The 14995-nt window shown below is 39.1% G+C and overlaps 4 protein-coding genes across 7 annotated transcripts in view; 3 read left to right on the top strand and 1 right to left on the bottom strand.

The window, feature by feature from the left end:
- Positions 1–292: 292 nt before the first annotated feature.
- On the top strand, positions 293–1282 carry LOC104816084. The gene is made up of 3 exons (XM_010544754.1): positions 293–418; positions 565–606; positions 989–1282. The coding sequence occupies exons 1-3, from the start codon at positions 344–346 to the stop codon at positions 1280–1282; spliced, it is 411 nt and encodes a 136-aa protein (XP_010543056.1). The 5' UTR covers positions 293–343.
- Positions 1283–6200: 4918 nt separating this feature from the next.
- On the top strand, positions 6201–9070 carry LOC104815844. Of its 3 annotated transcripts, none has more exons than XM_010544424.1 (4): positions 6201–6291; positions 6910–7887; positions 7975–8814; positions 8909–9070. In XM_010544424.1, exons 2-4 carry the CDS (start codon positions 6919–6921, stop codon positions 8936–8938), a joined length of 1839 nt encoding a protein of 612 aa, XP_010542726.1. In that variant the 5' UTR covers positions 6201–6291; positions 6910–6918; the 3' UTR covers positions 8939–9070. The 3 variants fall into 3 exon arrangements, with proteins under 3 accessions (XP_010542726.1, XP_010542728.1, XP_010542727.1); XM_010544426.1 differs by lacking the exon at positions 6201–6291 and adding an exon at positions 6378–6469; XM_010544425.1 differs by lacking the exon at positions 6201–6291 and adding an exon at positions 6483–6621.
- Positions 9071–9913: 843 nt separating this feature from the next.
- On the top strand, positions 9914–13860 carry LOC104815843 (probable alpha,alpha-trehalose-phosphate synthase [UDP-forming] 7). Of its 2 annotated transcripts, none has more exons than XM_010544422.2 (5): positions 9914–9986; positions 10373–12495; positions 12666–12939; positions 13052–13387; positions 13490–13860. In XM_010544422.2, exons 2-4 carry the CDS (start codon positions 10526–10528, stop codon positions 13361–13363), a joined length of 2556 nt encoding a protein of 851 aa, XP_010542724.1. In that variant the 5' UTR covers positions 9914–9986; positions 10373–10525; the 3' UTR covers positions 13364–13387; positions 13490–13860. The 2 variants fall into 2 exon arrangements, with proteins under 2 accessions (XP_010542724.1, XP_010542725.1); XM_010544423.2 differs by having other exon boundaries at positions 9954–10099.
- Positions 13861–14271: 411 nt separating this feature from the next.
- The window catches only part of LOC104815842 (protein ROOT PRIMORDIUM DEFECTIVE 1), a 2296-nt gene continuing 1572 nt past the window's right edge, over positions 14272–14995 (bottom strand). The window contains exon 2 of the mRNA XM_010544421.1: positions 14272–14995. This exon is cut by the window's right edge and continues 5 nt beyond it. Coding sequence (XP_010542723.1) covers positions 14676–14995 — 320 coding nt within the window. The 3' untranslated portion in view covers positions 14272–14675.

Below are 14995 nucleotides of genomic sequence, written 5' to 3'. Positions count from 1 at the left end.
ATATGAACACATATATTTAATAAATCAGATATATTATAAACCAGCCAAACGTTTATCAATAGTAATCGATGCACGGTTACAGAAAGGCAGTTTGTATAGTACGTACGCGTGAAATATGTTGAGGGGTATTTCTGTCATTTCATTTCCATAAAAGGCGTAACGAACTTCCATCGCCACGTAGGCATGCGAGACGAGCACAGTACTCGGACCCTATATAAAGCACTGTGACGCGACGATTTTAAAAAAAAAATAGGAGAGAAAGAGAGAGATGAAAATGGAGGGAGACGGAGAAAATGGAAGCGGAGGAGGAAGAAGGCAGCTACTAGGAGGGGTCAAGGAGAAGATGTCTCTCGAACATTACGTCGATTTCTTCATCTCTCGCGACAGCCACGGTTTCACCGTCAATTTCCTCAATCAGGTTTCGATTCGTTCTTCTCCCTTTCTCTGCTTCTTCTCATCATCTCATCGATTTATGTTTTCTTTTGATTCTGCAAATGTTGCATGTAGATTCTGATGAATTCAATTCTCCTCCCTCTCGTATTTTTTTTTTTTTTGCCGCTGCAGGTCATTCAGATGCACGGTTTCATGAAGATCAGATCGCCTAAGGTACGCATCGATCACCTCGCTCTCTTTCTCTCTCTCTCTGCGGAGACTAAACTGGACTCCATCGTTGGTTTTCCATAAACTTCAGTAAAGCGGAATGAGCCTCCCGTTGATTTTCCCAGTTAATTAAATCTATTTTTTCGATTTGAAGCTCCAATTGCAACTCGCAAAACTCCTAGAAATTTTCTCTGTAAGAATGCTCTGTGTCGTTCTTTCAGTTGCACTCTGGGATTCTCCTTCATTGAAAACGATGGCACAAATTTCTTTGATGTTCGCCTTTTAATCGGCATGTCGCAACTGTTTCTTCTTTCTTGGTCTTTTTAGAATAAATTGTCGCGACTGTTTCTTGACACGTAAGTAACCGTTTCACTGATGAGTGTGACAGAATGTGATAGCCGACGCCATCGATACACTAGATCTAGTAGAACCTTGGCGCTCGACTGTGAAGCAGAATGTTACTTCGTCGACAGCCACTTCGACCCTAATTCTCGATGACGTGATAGCCGACCTCGAATACCTGAAATGGCAGGAGTGCTGTATGACTTCACTTCAGATCCTCAACGCTGAGAAAGAGGCAGCGAAAATCGCACCTGCAATGTCTAAGTTTAAAGACAAATCGAGCAAGAGGAAGAAATCGTCGACGAAGAGAGATGATTCCCTAAGAGCGGTAATACAGTAAAAAGTACATGCGGCAGCGGTAATGGAGGAACTGGAAACGTCGAAGCTGATGTACCATCATCATCACTTGAAGTACCGTTCATCAAGATTCCAAAGTAATCCATTTAAATTGTGTTCCATCTCCAGCCATTTGAATGTCTTCTCGAAATTACATTGGAAGATTTTTCCCAAGATTGAATCGAGATCTGTACTCGCGTGCACATTATACGACCATCAACCTCTTCGCCCTTTTTTCCCCCCCGGCTGCAACAACACTTAGGGAGCCTTACTGAACTCCGTCTATTCATATGAAATCATGTCCTGTGGTTCATACGTTCAAGCTTTGAACCATGTCGTCTACTTGAATAATGCGGTGAGCAATTCACAGATGGATTACAGATTACTTTTTTCGACGGCTTCAGCTTCATTTGTCTTCCGGTGCTTAGCCCTTGTTAGAAATTAATCGAAGAACACATGCATTTTATTTTTCTGGTTTTTCATTTTGAAAAAAAATAAAAATTGATGAAAAAGAAATAATTGAATGAACGGATGAAATAAAAGAGAGGAGATAGATTAGATTTCTTTTTTGATTTTTTTGCTCTATCTAAATCTGAGCCTTTTCTCCTTTATTTATAAAGTTCAAAATAACAACCCAAAAAGATACGCGCACACGAGTCTCGGTGCTTATTAACAACCAAAAAACAAGAAGAAATCAAAACAAATAAAAACAAAAGACACGTGGAAACAAGATGAATTGCAACAATCACCTCCTTAATCTTGTTCATATGTCTTCACCTAGAGCAAAGTGGCCTCTTCTTCAACCTCTTCGACCAAATGGGCTGTGTCATCTCTCTCTTCTCTTGTTTTGCAATCAGAAGCGAAATGACCATATTTCTGACACGCATAACACATGATCTTGTTTATATCAAATTTTGGTCTCTCACCTCCTCGACCACGACCTCGTCCAAATGAACGACCTCTACCACGACCTCTTCTCCAATCACCTTGAGCGAGGAGAACGTGTTCATCAATTCTCGATTCACGACCCTTTAACCGTTCCTCATGCGCCTTAAGTGATCCGGTAATTTCCTCGATAGACTTAGTCGTCAAATCTCCAAACTCCTCAATAGTTGATGCCAATTGGATGTATTTCGTAGAAACTGATCTAAGCATTTTTTTTAACAACGTACCCTTCGTTGACGCTTTCTCCCAAAGCTTTTAATTTGTTAATTATCGTTGATACTCTTCCGGTGAACTCATCCACCGAGTCGTTCTCTTCCATTTTGAGTCCTTCGAGCTCCCATCGTAGCGATTGTGCTTTGACCTCCTTTACTTTATCTGCACCATGATTTAACATCTTTTAAGGCATCTCATGCTTCTTTTTCCGTTCTTTTTACTCCTATCTGTAACAGAGTCTCCTCACTTATGCCCTGACAGATTGCTCCACGAGTCATCTTATCTTTGCTCTTATCGACATATCCCTCTAACTCGATCGCATCCCAAACACCTTGTGCCTGCATATAAATTTCCATTTTCATAGCCCATACCGTATAATTTGTCTTTGTCAGGAGTGGGTATTGAAGAGACACGCTTCCTTCCTTTATCTTCGTTGTTTCAACACCTTCACTTTGAATACCCTTGCCACTTCGATCGACACTTCGAATGGCACTTTCCGACGACTCTTCCATTGACATAGATTTCGACATGAACTATGAAAGGAAAAACAACCGTGACTCTGATACCACTGTTAGAAATTAATCGAAGAACACATGCACTTTATTTTTCTGGTTTTTCATTTTGAAAAAAAATAAAAATTGATGAAAAAGAAATGATTGAATGAACGGATGAAATAGGAAAGAGGAGAGAGATTAGATTTCTTTTTTGATTTTTTTGCTCTATCTAAATCTGAGCCTTTTCTCCTTTATTTATAAAGTTCAAAATAACAACCCAAAAAGATACGCGCACACCAGTCTCGGTGCTTATTAACAACCAAAGAACAATTCAAATCAAGAAGAAATCAAAACAAATAAAAACAAAAGACACGATGGAAACAAGATTAAATCCAACAGCCCTGTTCTCCGAAAACGGTAGGACAAGATTAATCTGAAATCTAGAATTCGGCAAGGCAAGATAGAAGAAGACAATAGACAGAGGAAATACCAAATCGGAGTCGTACGAAGATACAGCTGCTACATGGAAGATTCATGTGAGTGGAATTCTAAATCTAAGTTATTTTCAGTAATTCTACGATCGAAAACACAATCGAAGATAATCTATTTTGGTATTTGCCATCAACAGATCATCTAATTGTCGGATCTACTAATGTATTAAGTCAGGTATCCGCAAATTAACAACCGTGGTCACCACTACCACAACTGTTGCTCGGAGGGTTGGGCGCAAGATTTTAAATTTTGAATATCCATAAAATTCGCGATTCAAAATTTCGGGTATTTTTTTTATGGACGGAACGTGCACGTGCGAGTCCATGGCCGAAGAGAAGCCGAAAGGATGGAGATAAGGGTTTCGTGGTTGAGTTATGGTTTTAAAACTGGGGAGATATCATGTGTTTTTTTAAATAATAAAGAATCAAATATATTCAGGAAAAAAAACACTTGGGATTAAGGTTTTGCGGAATCGCTTTTGTCGGTGGTTGGTTCTCCGCCGCTCGCCGCTCGCCGCATCGCCTCCGCCGGTCTCCTCGGCTGTAGAGTATATCTCCGGTCTTCTTTTTTTACCCTTAATAGGGTTGAATAATAATAATAATAATAATAATAATCATAATCATAATAATAATAATTGCATAGCCGTGTGGCCTTTTTTTACCCTTTGGTGTTTTAAATTGCTCAATGTGCGTTTATCCTTTGAATATGACGGTTTAAAAAAACTAATCTCGTCGCGTTTTAATCATAAAATTCGATATAAAAATATACCAAATAGGTAATTTTGATTTGCAAAAATACATGTTCCAGTTTTATCTTACGTGTAGTATCAGAATTGGGCTGAGGATGGAAACCCTAGAAAAACAAAACTGGTTCATACATGACAGATATTAAATTAAAATATGCTATAGAATACGTTTGTAATTATATAAAAACGTAGGTCTATATACGCACGCAAAGCCAGTCAGCCCATTATTATTTTACATGGGTGTGCATTTATTTTAAAAACGCTCCAAAATTTATTATAGTCATCAACTTTGAATTGATAAACGTTAAATTAGCAGTCTACCGGTGCCGACTCGACATTATTTGACCGTAGCTTTCATTTCATCACCAAAGCTTTAGCTACTCATATAAATATTTATTATTTACATATTTATTTTATTCCTTTGAATTTTGACTTTTTTATCAACTACATAGCCATCTTCGATTTACTCTTTTAATTTCAAAAAACCAGATTCATTTCAATTTAAGTCAAAACTTTATAACATTATAAAACCAACTATTATCATTTATCTAACATATAATTTTGTTAAATCCTGATATCTAATTCCTCTTTTATTTTTGGGTTTCTGGGCAGTTATAATTTGGTGATTTATAATTAAAAATGTTCTTCATTTAAGCACATTATTTGTATGTTTTATTAATTAAAATCGTTGATACGATAACGGATAACCAAAATTGTAGGATAACAGTTGAAACTATGATATATTCAATTATTCATGGCAAAATATGTATATTTTATGTATAGAAAGAATTGGATTTTTACCAGAAAAAGTTTTAGATACAAAGGAATTGCTGAAGATTATGTGAACAGAAATTAAAAACTGAGAAGAATGAACAGAATTTATATGGGAAAATTATTTTTATAATCATATGATGATAAACGATAGGTTTAATTCTTTTATCCGGCTTCCAATATTAAATTTAGTGCGTCGGTCGTGAGTGAAGAAAACATATAAATAAATTTAAAAAAAAGTCCGACTTTAATCACATGGATTCGCACGTCAATGATATTACGTACAAAAGTAAGAGGACGACCATACTCACATGATCCAATTTAAAAAAAAAATGTATGAGTACCAACTCCTCAAATTTTAGACCAAGCATTTTTTTTTTAAAATTGAAAAATCAGAAAAAAAAAATTAGAACTCAATGAGGTAAAAATAAAGAGGAAGTTTGTTTATTATATGCGTCTCTTTTTTGTTCTGAATTATTTTTTCCCGTCATTTTTTCTATTAGAGTTAGTTGTTTTCAAAATAATTTTACTATTTGAAAAAATCTGGTTTGTATTTTTTTTAACAAATTGTTTAAATAACTTTTTCTTTTAAAAAATTACAAAGAAGTTTTAAAATAAATATGATTTCCTCTTAAAAAATCACTTTCAAGATATAAAAGTCTAGGTATCATTCACAATTCCCAATGCAAAAAATCGCATTATTATTTAATTATTTTTAAAATCTTGACAACCTATCATCATTCTGTGCTTTTTTTTTTCTTTTATATGTATTACTATACATTTGGTTCTATCTATATATGAATTAAAAAAATCAATAGTTTTCTTTTGTATCTTTGCAAATTGTTCTTGTTGCCAAAATCAACTACTCCCACATGCCCCCACACATGCATACTTATTTTGTATTCTCATTATTGCTTCACTTATAAAAATCTATAGAATAAAATTATATATGCAGAAATAATATTACAAAATATATACATATATACACATACAATAAATTTTTGAATTTTCTAAAAATCAACCAAAATATCATTCACTCAATAGAGAAAATTTTGAAAAATTCGTAAATGTTTAGCTCTCATTCTTTTTAAATTTACATTTTTTTTATTACCATAATTTCTTTATTAAAAAATTAAAGAAAAAGGCTTTTCCATGAAGGGAAAGACAGCTAATTCTGTTAAAAAAGAAAATGAAAAAAAAAAACAGGGGAAGAAAACCAAAGTAAGAATCAGACAACCTCATATTATTCCTTTCGTCTCTCTTCATTATTCCATCTCCCAATCACTTCCCCTCTCTATAATCTCATCTCCTCTCTCTCTCTCTCCCCGCATTGAATCCCGCGTTATCTCACTGGTATTTCATTCCCCTCTCTCTTTCTCTCTCTGTATATGTATCTGTATATGTGTACCTATACATCTCTGAGTCGTCTCTTTCTGCAGTGTCTATCGCAAATCTGTTTCCTAGTCACAACTTTAAGCGATCAATTTCTCGAAAGCTACTTCTCTTTTCTCTGATCAATCTCAATCCTGAAGTGGGTATATGGTCTTTTATATAAGCACAGTTCTCAGATGTTTCTATATATATATATATATATGTATGTGTAGATGTATGTAAGTTGATATTGTCGGCGCAGACTTTGACAGGAAATTCCAGCGTGTTCTATGATTCTTCTTCTTATTTTGGGTAATTCGTTGCGCCATTCATGAATTTTTCTGGGAATCTGGAAAATTTCCTACTTGTGTTGTTAAAATGGGTCTTTTCCTCGAATCTCTGGCGCTCAAGTGTTTCTTGAGTTCTGTCATTAAGCTGTCTGTTTGGTTCCCGAGAAAACTGTTGGGGAAGAACACAAGTTCAGGCTTTGGTTTTGATTGAGACGTGACATTAATCTGATGAGTTGTGATCTTTTTTGGCTGGATTTATTGTTTGGAATGTTCTGTTCTGATGATGAACTGGTTACATGTCTGTTCCCAGAGAGCTTTGATGGAAGAGAAGAGACTAGATTTCGACCGGCCGCTCCTATCCATTAGAAGGCCTTCGTCTACGCCAACCTCGGAGCCGGGGAACAGAACAAGATCTCATGATTCAGCAGCACCAAAGATGCTTACTCCTCCTGTTTACAAGTCTGACATAAGATCGGGTCCTGTCAGGAACCCCGGAACAGTTCCCTTTCAGTGGGAACACAAACCGGGAAAACCCAAAGACGATAACAAATCAGATTCGCAAGTTCTTGAGCAGCAGCCACGCTTGGTGCCGAAGCTTCCGCCGGGTAGGACGTTGAATGTTAGAGAGAATGGTTCCGGGAGGAAGGCTGAAACTGAAGTTGTTGTTCAGACAAAACATGGGAACGCTGCCATTGCAGAGAATGCGAGAAGTTCTTCTCGCTCTGAGTACGACGATTGTGACGGTAACGAGGCCTATGTGGATGTCATTGACACGCTTTCAAGATCTGAATCATTCTTCTTGAACTGCAGTGTAAGTGGTGTAAGCGGGTTGGATGGTCCGAACCTGCATCCCTTCTTATCTGATCCGAGGACTCGGGATTTCATGATGGGGAGGTTCTTGCCCGCAGCGAAAGCATTAGCTTCAGAAACACCTCCACATCTTACTAGAAAACCGCCTCTACCGAAAGAACAGCCATGGCAGATCAAGAAGGAGGTCGTGCCCAAGATTAATATGAAGCATACGAAAACAGTTCAGAGACATTTTCTGGTTCAACAGCAGGAGAGATGGGAGGATAGCGGAGACGAGGAGGAGGATGATGAGTCTGTTACACGCAAAAGCACAATGCCTGGAGTCTGTGGATTACTACCTCAGATTTGCTTGAAAAGCTCTTTCGGGGTTTTGAACCCGGTGCCATCCATGAGAGCGCAGGCCCAAAGAGCTGTTTCTGTACGTAGTCGGCCTTCTAATCATCCGAACTCGATACGTTGCCATGAAAATGAGAACAAGGTGCTTCAAAATTCTGTTCCTTTCTCCTGTTTCGAACCATCATGTGAGAGATATTTTTCTTACCAGATTACTTCTGTTTGTTTATAGCACGGTAACGGAGCTCGACATGAACAAAGGTTAAGTCCGAGATGTCAGAAAACAGAGATGCAGGAAGTTAAGATGAAGTCGAATACCGAAGCTAAGCAAAGCCCGTGTGGAAGAACAGCTCAGAAACCAAATGGGTCATCAGCTCCGCAAGGTGAGGAGGCATTCGCAGTAGCAACTTTTATCTCACAAGAGAAGGAAAAAGCTGAGAATTATGTTCATGTCTCAATGGATAATCCACGTACGAAAACCAGCAAAAACTTCGGAGAGCTGTTGGCTAGTGACGATAATAGATGGGAACCTTGCCATGACAGTCCTGTGTCTGAGAAAACTCTGTATGTAGACACTGTACATACCGTAAGATCCCCAAAGACAGACGCAAAGGTACAAGCAGAGTTCGAGAGCCCTTCAATGGAGGATCTTCAAGTTAAGGATGTCCAAGAATTGTCTGACATTACAGTTGACGAGCCTCCAGTCCAAGAGTTCAGCGAATGCAGAAGCAGAAAAGAGAATGAACACGAGCAGGCTACTGTTCCATTACAAGGAATCGATCTGGAAGTCCAAACGCAGAAAAGCTCGAGTCCTTCTGATGAAAGCTCCAACGGCTATCAACAACAGCTTCTTCCTCCGCCATTACCAAAAGCTCCTTCAGACTCTTGGCTGAAACGTACGTTGCCTACAATGCCGCCGTCAAAGAACCCGTCGACATGGATTTCTCTTGGTAATGCTGAAACCTTCTCCAAGATTCAAGCTTTCCATCTCCAGATCTCTCCAGCAAATCCCACGTGGGAAACCATGGTGAAAACGTCCAACTCTAAGCAAGGGCTCGTCCAATTCTCCAAGGTATCCAAGTATAATAATACGTGTTATACGCATTTATTGAGATACGAAATGCTTCTGTCTGTCTCTCGTTTGATATCGTTTACGGTGTTTACAGGAGAAACTCAACCCTATACCTGAGGCATAATCGCCATTGGAGAATGGCAGAGGAAGGAGGAGAAAGTTCAGAACAGAAACAGTGAAGTTTTGCTTTTTTTTTTTTTTTAATTACTTGTAAATTTGAACATATCTGCTGCAATAAAAAGGTGAAAATTCTTGATGTAAAAATGTGAAATCAAAATGTTCCACAAAGAGATCGTTTGATAATTGGTACGGTACAAGTACAATCACTCGCCACCGAGAACTCTCCCTGTTTCGACACGTGTCGAATTCATTTCAAGGCACGTCTCATTTTCAGACAAGGCAAAGGCATCTCAACGGCCTCTGCGTCCTCACGTCGGTTTCTCTCCATCCATGCGTAACTTCCCACGCGCTCATCAAGGCGCGTGGCGTTTATAGCCAGCTGGCATTACTGGCTAAAAAGCCTTATCCAAAATTCCTAACCAGGCAAATGCTAATACCACTGGCCTGTCTCCTTTGCTATGCCACCGACGAATCTGATTGGCTGTCAAGTAGGACTCGGTGACTGTCGTTGCTTTAAAATGATCTCGATGAAACCAGCCAGCACATATATATATACACACAACGAAAATTCATAAACTTTAATAAAATGTCCAAAAATATGCTCTTCGAGATTCATATCCACGATTTTCTATAGTACACGGCTTGACGATAAATTTCAAAACAAGTCCTCATTTAATGAGTGTTATGATATTTTTGCCCATGATTATATACATTTTCATCATAAAGCCCTCATTTTTTCTCGTGTTGGATTAAAATTTTATAGATCCGTATATCAAATATAGCGTATAAATTACGTAAACATTTTGAATATTTTCTTAAAAAATTTGGTTGTATTTTCCAAGTATTCAATTTATATAGGATGCTATTGTTATTCGAGTTTATTGTGGCCATTTAGCTAATTTGATAAAATATAGAGGCATGTATAATATTTTGGATAAATGTAAGTATTTGTCCTTTTCTGTGTTTTTCCATATAAACCCTAAATTAATTTTTTCACATTCATTTTTTTTTGTTGGATGATCGGATTCCTCTTCTTGGCAAGAAATGGAACAGTGAGCTCTCGACTCCTAGGAACCCTTTCGAATTTGCGTTTCAATCTGTTGATTCCCGTTCTCCTTTGTCACGTTTTGCTGAATTGGGTCGAATCGCTCCGATTCAGATTTTGGTACCTGAAATTCGATTCCTTTCTCCTGTCGACTTCGGTTCTTCTTTTCCTTGGTTTTCACTCTCATGGATCTTGCTTTTGGATGATATGTTTCTGTGATCCGTTCGATGCTTTGCGTACAAAGTTCAGCTTTTTAGCTTGAGTGGTGGAAAAATATCTGTAACTGTTGTGAATTTCTGCCAGATTTTGATGATTTGTCTCTTGCTCTAACCACCCTCGATTTGCTATGATCACCGCAAATACTGATTATTCTTTGTGGGCATTATCGTGTAGATTTCGTTGAGTTGTTCGTGAAGATTATTCTTTGAGGAGTCTGGCCTTCCTTCCTGCTTTTTGGGTGTTTCTCTTGCTGGTTGATTGGCGCAGATTTGTTGAAGTGATTCACTTGTCCAAGAGATTTTGGAATTCTAATAGAGACTTTAGAAGATGATTTCTAGGTCATATACCAATTTGTTAGACTTGGCGTCTGGGAACTTCCCTGTTATGGGAAGAGAGAGGAGGCGGCTTCCTCGGACGATGACGGTTCCCGATAATGTGTGTGAGCTCGATGAAGATCAGGCCTATAGCGTGTCATCCGATAACCCGTCCTCGATTTCCTCTGACCGAATGATCATTGTGGCTAATCGGCTTCCCTTGAGGGCAGAGAGATGCAATGGAAGCTGGAGTTTTAGTTGGAACCAGGATTCATTGTACTTACAGCTTAAGGATGGCTTGCCGGAGGATATGGAGGTATTATATGTAGGATCCTTGGGTGTTGATGTCGAACCTCGTGAGCAAGATGATGTGGCGCAGATACTGTTGGATAGATTTAAGTGTGTTCCGACTTTTCTTCCACCAGATTTGCGATCAAAGTTTTATGATGGTTTCTGCAAGAGGCTGCTGTGGCCACTCTTCCATTACATGCTGCCCTTTTCAGCAGATCATGGAGGCAGATTCGAGAGGTCTCTTTGGGAAGCTTATGTGGCAGCAAATAAATTGTTCTTCCAGAAAGTGATCGAGGTTATAAACCCCGATGATGATTACGTGTGGATACATGACTACCATTTGATGGTCCTACCGACATTTCTGAGAAGACGTTTTAATCGGATAAGGATGGGTTTTTTCCTCCACAGTCCATTCCCCTCGTCTGAGATATACAGGAGTCTTCCTGTTCGCGAAGAGATACTTAAGGCTTTGCTCAATAGTGATCTCATTGGTTTCCACACATTTGATTATGCCCGTCATTTCCTTGCTTGTTGCAGTCGGATGCTAGGTCTGGAATATCAATCTAGAAGAGGCTACATTGGTCTTGAATATTTTGGAAGAACTGTGGGAATCAAGATTATGCCTGTTGGGATCAGTATGCCACGGATTCAATCCGTGATGAGACTTTCAGAAGAGGAGGGTAAGGTGAGAGAGCTCGAAAAGCGTTTTGAAGGTAGGACAGTGTTGCTTGGCATTGATGATATGGATGTTTTCAAGGGTATTAACTTGAAGCTTCTAGCCATGGAACAGATGCTTAAGCTACATTCAAAATGGAGGGGAAGGGCTGTCCTTGTCCAGATTGTAAATCCTGCTAGGGGTAAAGGAATTGATATGGTGGAAACATGTGCTGAATTACAAGAAAGTTGCAGGAGGATCAATAAAGAATTTGGGGAACCCGGGTATCAACCCATCGTATATATTGATATTCCAGTTCCTATAAGTGAAAAGGTTGCTTATTACAATATTGCTGAGTGTGTAGTTGTCACAGCCGTTAGAGATGGTATGAACCTTACTCCTTATGAATATATCGTCTGTAGACACGGGTTGTTTGGCTCTGAATTAGATTCCAGCACTCCAAAGAAAAGCATGCTGGTTGCATCAGAGTTTATTGGGTGCTCTCCTTCACTTAGTGGGGCTATACGTGTAAACCCATGGAATGTTGAGGCGACTGCAGAGGCATTGAATGAGGCCATCTCAATGGATGATTCCGAGAAACAGCTGCGTCATGAAAAACATTTCCGGTATGTTGGTAGCCATGACGTAGGTTATTGGTCTAGAAGTTTCTTGCAAGACTTGGAGAGGATATGCGCTGACCATTTCAAGAAACGGTGTTGGGGAATGGGGATTAGCTTCGGTTTCAGAGTTGTTGCACTTGATCCCAATTTCAGAAAGCTTTCAATTCCCTACATTGTGTCAGATTACAAAAGGGCAACAAGTAGGGCTATATTGTTGGATTACGATGGCACTTTGATGCCACAAAACTCCATCAACAAAGCTCCCAGCCGGGAAGTTATCGACCTCTTGAATGCACTTTGTTCCGACCCGAAGAATAAAGTTTTCATAGTCAGTGGAAGAGGGAGGGACAGCTTAGACAAGTGGTTTAGTCCTTGCGAAAGCCTTGGAATTGCCGCTGAGCATGGATACTTCTTGAGGTGCTTTTCTGTACATGTCACTCTTGTCTAATGTGTTAAAATTCTCTTCTTTGTTGACTGTTGGACTCTTTGCTTCCCTTCCCCTCATCTGCATTTTGTGCTATGCAACTTATTGCACCTTTTTTTTTTTTTATAAATAACATTGTTAATGTCTTGTGCCCATTGCTCAGGTGGTCCCAGGATGACGAATGGGAAACTTGTGGTCAGAGTGCTGACTTTGGGTGGATGCAGATTGTGGAGCCTGTAATGAAACAATATGCTGAATCTACTGATGGCTCGACAATTGAAGCTAAAGAGAGTGCTTTGGTTTGGCAATACCGGGATGCAGATCCTGTCTTTGGATCTTTACAGGCAAAGGAAATGTTAGAGCACTTAGAGAATGTTCTAGCTAATGAGCCTGTTGCTGTTAAAAGTGGTCACTACATCGTCGAAGTCAAGCCTCAGGTATTTACCGTCTTCTGCCCATCTACTTTTTTGTTTTTTTTGCACATGTACACTCAAAGTTCTTGGAATTGTTTAACGAATCTTATTCCTGGCTCGTTTGTTTCCTGCTCAGGGCGTTAGCAAAGGATCTGTGGCAGAAAAGATTTTCACATCAATGGCCAAGACGGGGGAGGCAGTTGATTTTGTGCTATGCATAGGCGATGACCGGTCTGACGAGGACATGTTTGAATCCATAGGTAATGCGATGTCGAAAAAGATTCTGTCTGAAAATGCTCTAGTCTTTGCATGCACAGTTGGCCAAAAGCCGAGCAAGGCAAAGTATTACCTGGACGACACCTCTGAAGTGACCAGCATGGTTGAATCGCTGGCCGAAGTGTCAGAGACTTCGAGCTTCTCTACAAGAGACCTCGAGGGTGCCCTTTGAGTTGTAACTCGTTCTCTTTACCAGGTGCTCCCCTTTCCATTTCTCCACCATTTTTTGCTAAGATTTTGAATCGGACTGAGACACAAAACATGTGATAATCTAATACTGATGATCATGGGGATGTAGATGGTGAAATGTACATCGGAAGGTGAAGAAAGACTGCTGGAACTTGGTCGGAATTTGATGTAAGGCTCTGAAGGTAAGTTGCCAGATGCTCAGAATGCATTTGTTTGGATTTTTTTCCCCTTTTTCTTTAATGCGCAGAGGATGTAGCATTACCAGCTAAGTTCTTTTCTTTGATCCTCTGATTTTGGTAATTGATTCTGCCACAACTCAGGTAGAAATCAATACTGTTTTTTTTTGTTGTTGCAAATTCTCTATTGCCATCTGATATTTGGATTCAGGGTGTTTATTGGATCTGTGAAAAAAAAAGGGTGTTATGTAAAGATAACTTTGTGTCTTAGGAATTTGTAACATTTGGATATGGCTTTTTATTACTATTATGCCCTTCACACCAAAACAGAGCAATAGGATTTTCATGCAACTAAACCCTGATGTGATGATGTGTGGGGTGTGGTGTCTCTTTACATTTGTTGTTCTGTCTTTGATATCTTTAGTTGCTGATAGCTTCTTTGATTTCCGTTCCGAACAAAATCGGATTATGCGAGTAATCCTGGTGGTGAATCATTTGGCTGATAATTGATGTAAAATATGGCAGCAATGTTTGGACCATTGTTTTGTATCTCACTCAGAGACACTTTAAAGACACATTGAGCTCTCTCTCACCTCACTTCACTTGCACCTGGATTCCCTTTTTCCTAAATCCTAATCAGAAAACAAAGTTATGATATATATATATATATATATATCCTATTATTTGTTCAAATAATAATACAAATGTGATGACAAAAAGAGAGACCCAAAGAAATAATCAAAACCGTGTTGTTTGATTCAACTTCTTACAAATCCTACAAAACAGGTTTCATATTTTCATACAAAGACAACATAAGAGAAAAAAAAAAACACAAATAACTTGTGCCCTGAATTCACTGGCTTTCCCGGGACATGTTTGTTTCTTTTGTCTTGTTTCCTGTTCTTCCTCTGTATGTGTGGTTGGTTTAGCAGAAACCGAGTCGTCTTCTTAGAATATGATTCCCTGCCTTATTTTCATCATTCCTCCGGATCGGTTCTAAACGCTCATCTGATAGATGATGTAAGATGTCGCAGATGCAGAAACAGAGCTCCTCTTTTTGCAGGGACACACACACACATTATGTTTGGTAATATGAACAAGAGAGAAAGATTCACCATTTCATTCCTCTTCGGACCTACCAATCTCTCCAGAGTAAGCGTTAGCAGAAGGCATTCCACGGTGCCCCAAGAGGACAAGATCGAGAAGCTTTCTCCTTGTGTTGTAGACGGAATTTGGCTCTATCAGACATCCTCTCTCATAAGCCTCTCTAAGAAACACAGTGTGTCTTTTCCCTTTGGTTGACAGATAAAACATACCCGGATGATCCAAGAATAGATCTCTCATGTTCAAATCGATCGCGAACCATTTTCTGAAGTGGCTGATCTTCTCTACCCCGACCATCTTCTCTACGGTCAGGCTGAAGAACTCATGAACCATTG

This window comes from Tarenaya hassleriana, unplaced genomic scaffold (genome assembly GCF_000463585.1).
Source record: "Tarenaya hassleriana unplaced genomic scaffold, ASM46358v1 Cleome24, whole genome shotgun sequence".
In the NCBI taxonomy this organism is placed as follows: Eukaryota; Viridiplantae; Streptophyta; class Magnoliopsida; order Brassicales; family Cleomaceae; genus Tarenaya; species Tarenaya hassleriana.
The sequence above is the reverse complement of the archived record's forward strand: the minus strand, read 5'-3'. Positions and strand labels throughout refer to the sequence as shown.

Coding starts and splice junctions, on each gene's coding strand:
- LOC104816084 (XM_010544754.1), top strand. CDS start 344: ATGTCTCTCGAACATTACGTCGATTTCTTCATCTCTCGCGACAGCCAC. Junction 419..564: donor CCGTCAATTTCCTCAATCAG/GTTTCGATTCGT, acceptor TTGCCGCTGCAG/GTCATTCAGATGCACGGTTT. Junction 607..988: donor TGAAGATCAGATCGCCTAAG/GTACGCATCGAT, acceptor TGAGTGTGACAG/AATGTGATAGCCGACGCCAT.
- LOC104815843 (XM_010544422.2), top strand. CDS start 10,526: ATGATTTCTAGGTCATATACCAATTTGTTAGACTTGGCGTCTGGGAAC. Junction 12,496..12,665: donor GAGCATGGATACTTCTTGAG/GTGCTTTTCTGT, acceptor CCCATTGCTCAG/GTGGTCCCAGGATGACGAAT. Junction 12,940..13,051: donor TCGTCGAAGTCAAGCCTCAG/GTATTTACCGTC, acceptor TTTCCTGCTCAG/GGCGTTAGCAAAGGATCTGT.
- LOC104815844 (XM_010544424.1), top strand. CDS start 6,919: ATGGAAGAGAAGAGACTAGATTTCGACCGGCCGCTCCTATCCATTAGA. Junction 7,888..7,974: donor GCCATGAAAATGAGAACAAG/GTGCTTCAAAAT, acceptor GTTTGTTTATAG/CACGGTAACGGAGCTCGACA. Junction 8,815..8,908: donor GGCTCGTCCAATTCTCCAAG/GTATCCAAGTAT, acceptor CGGTGTTTACAG/GAGAAACTCAACCCTATACC.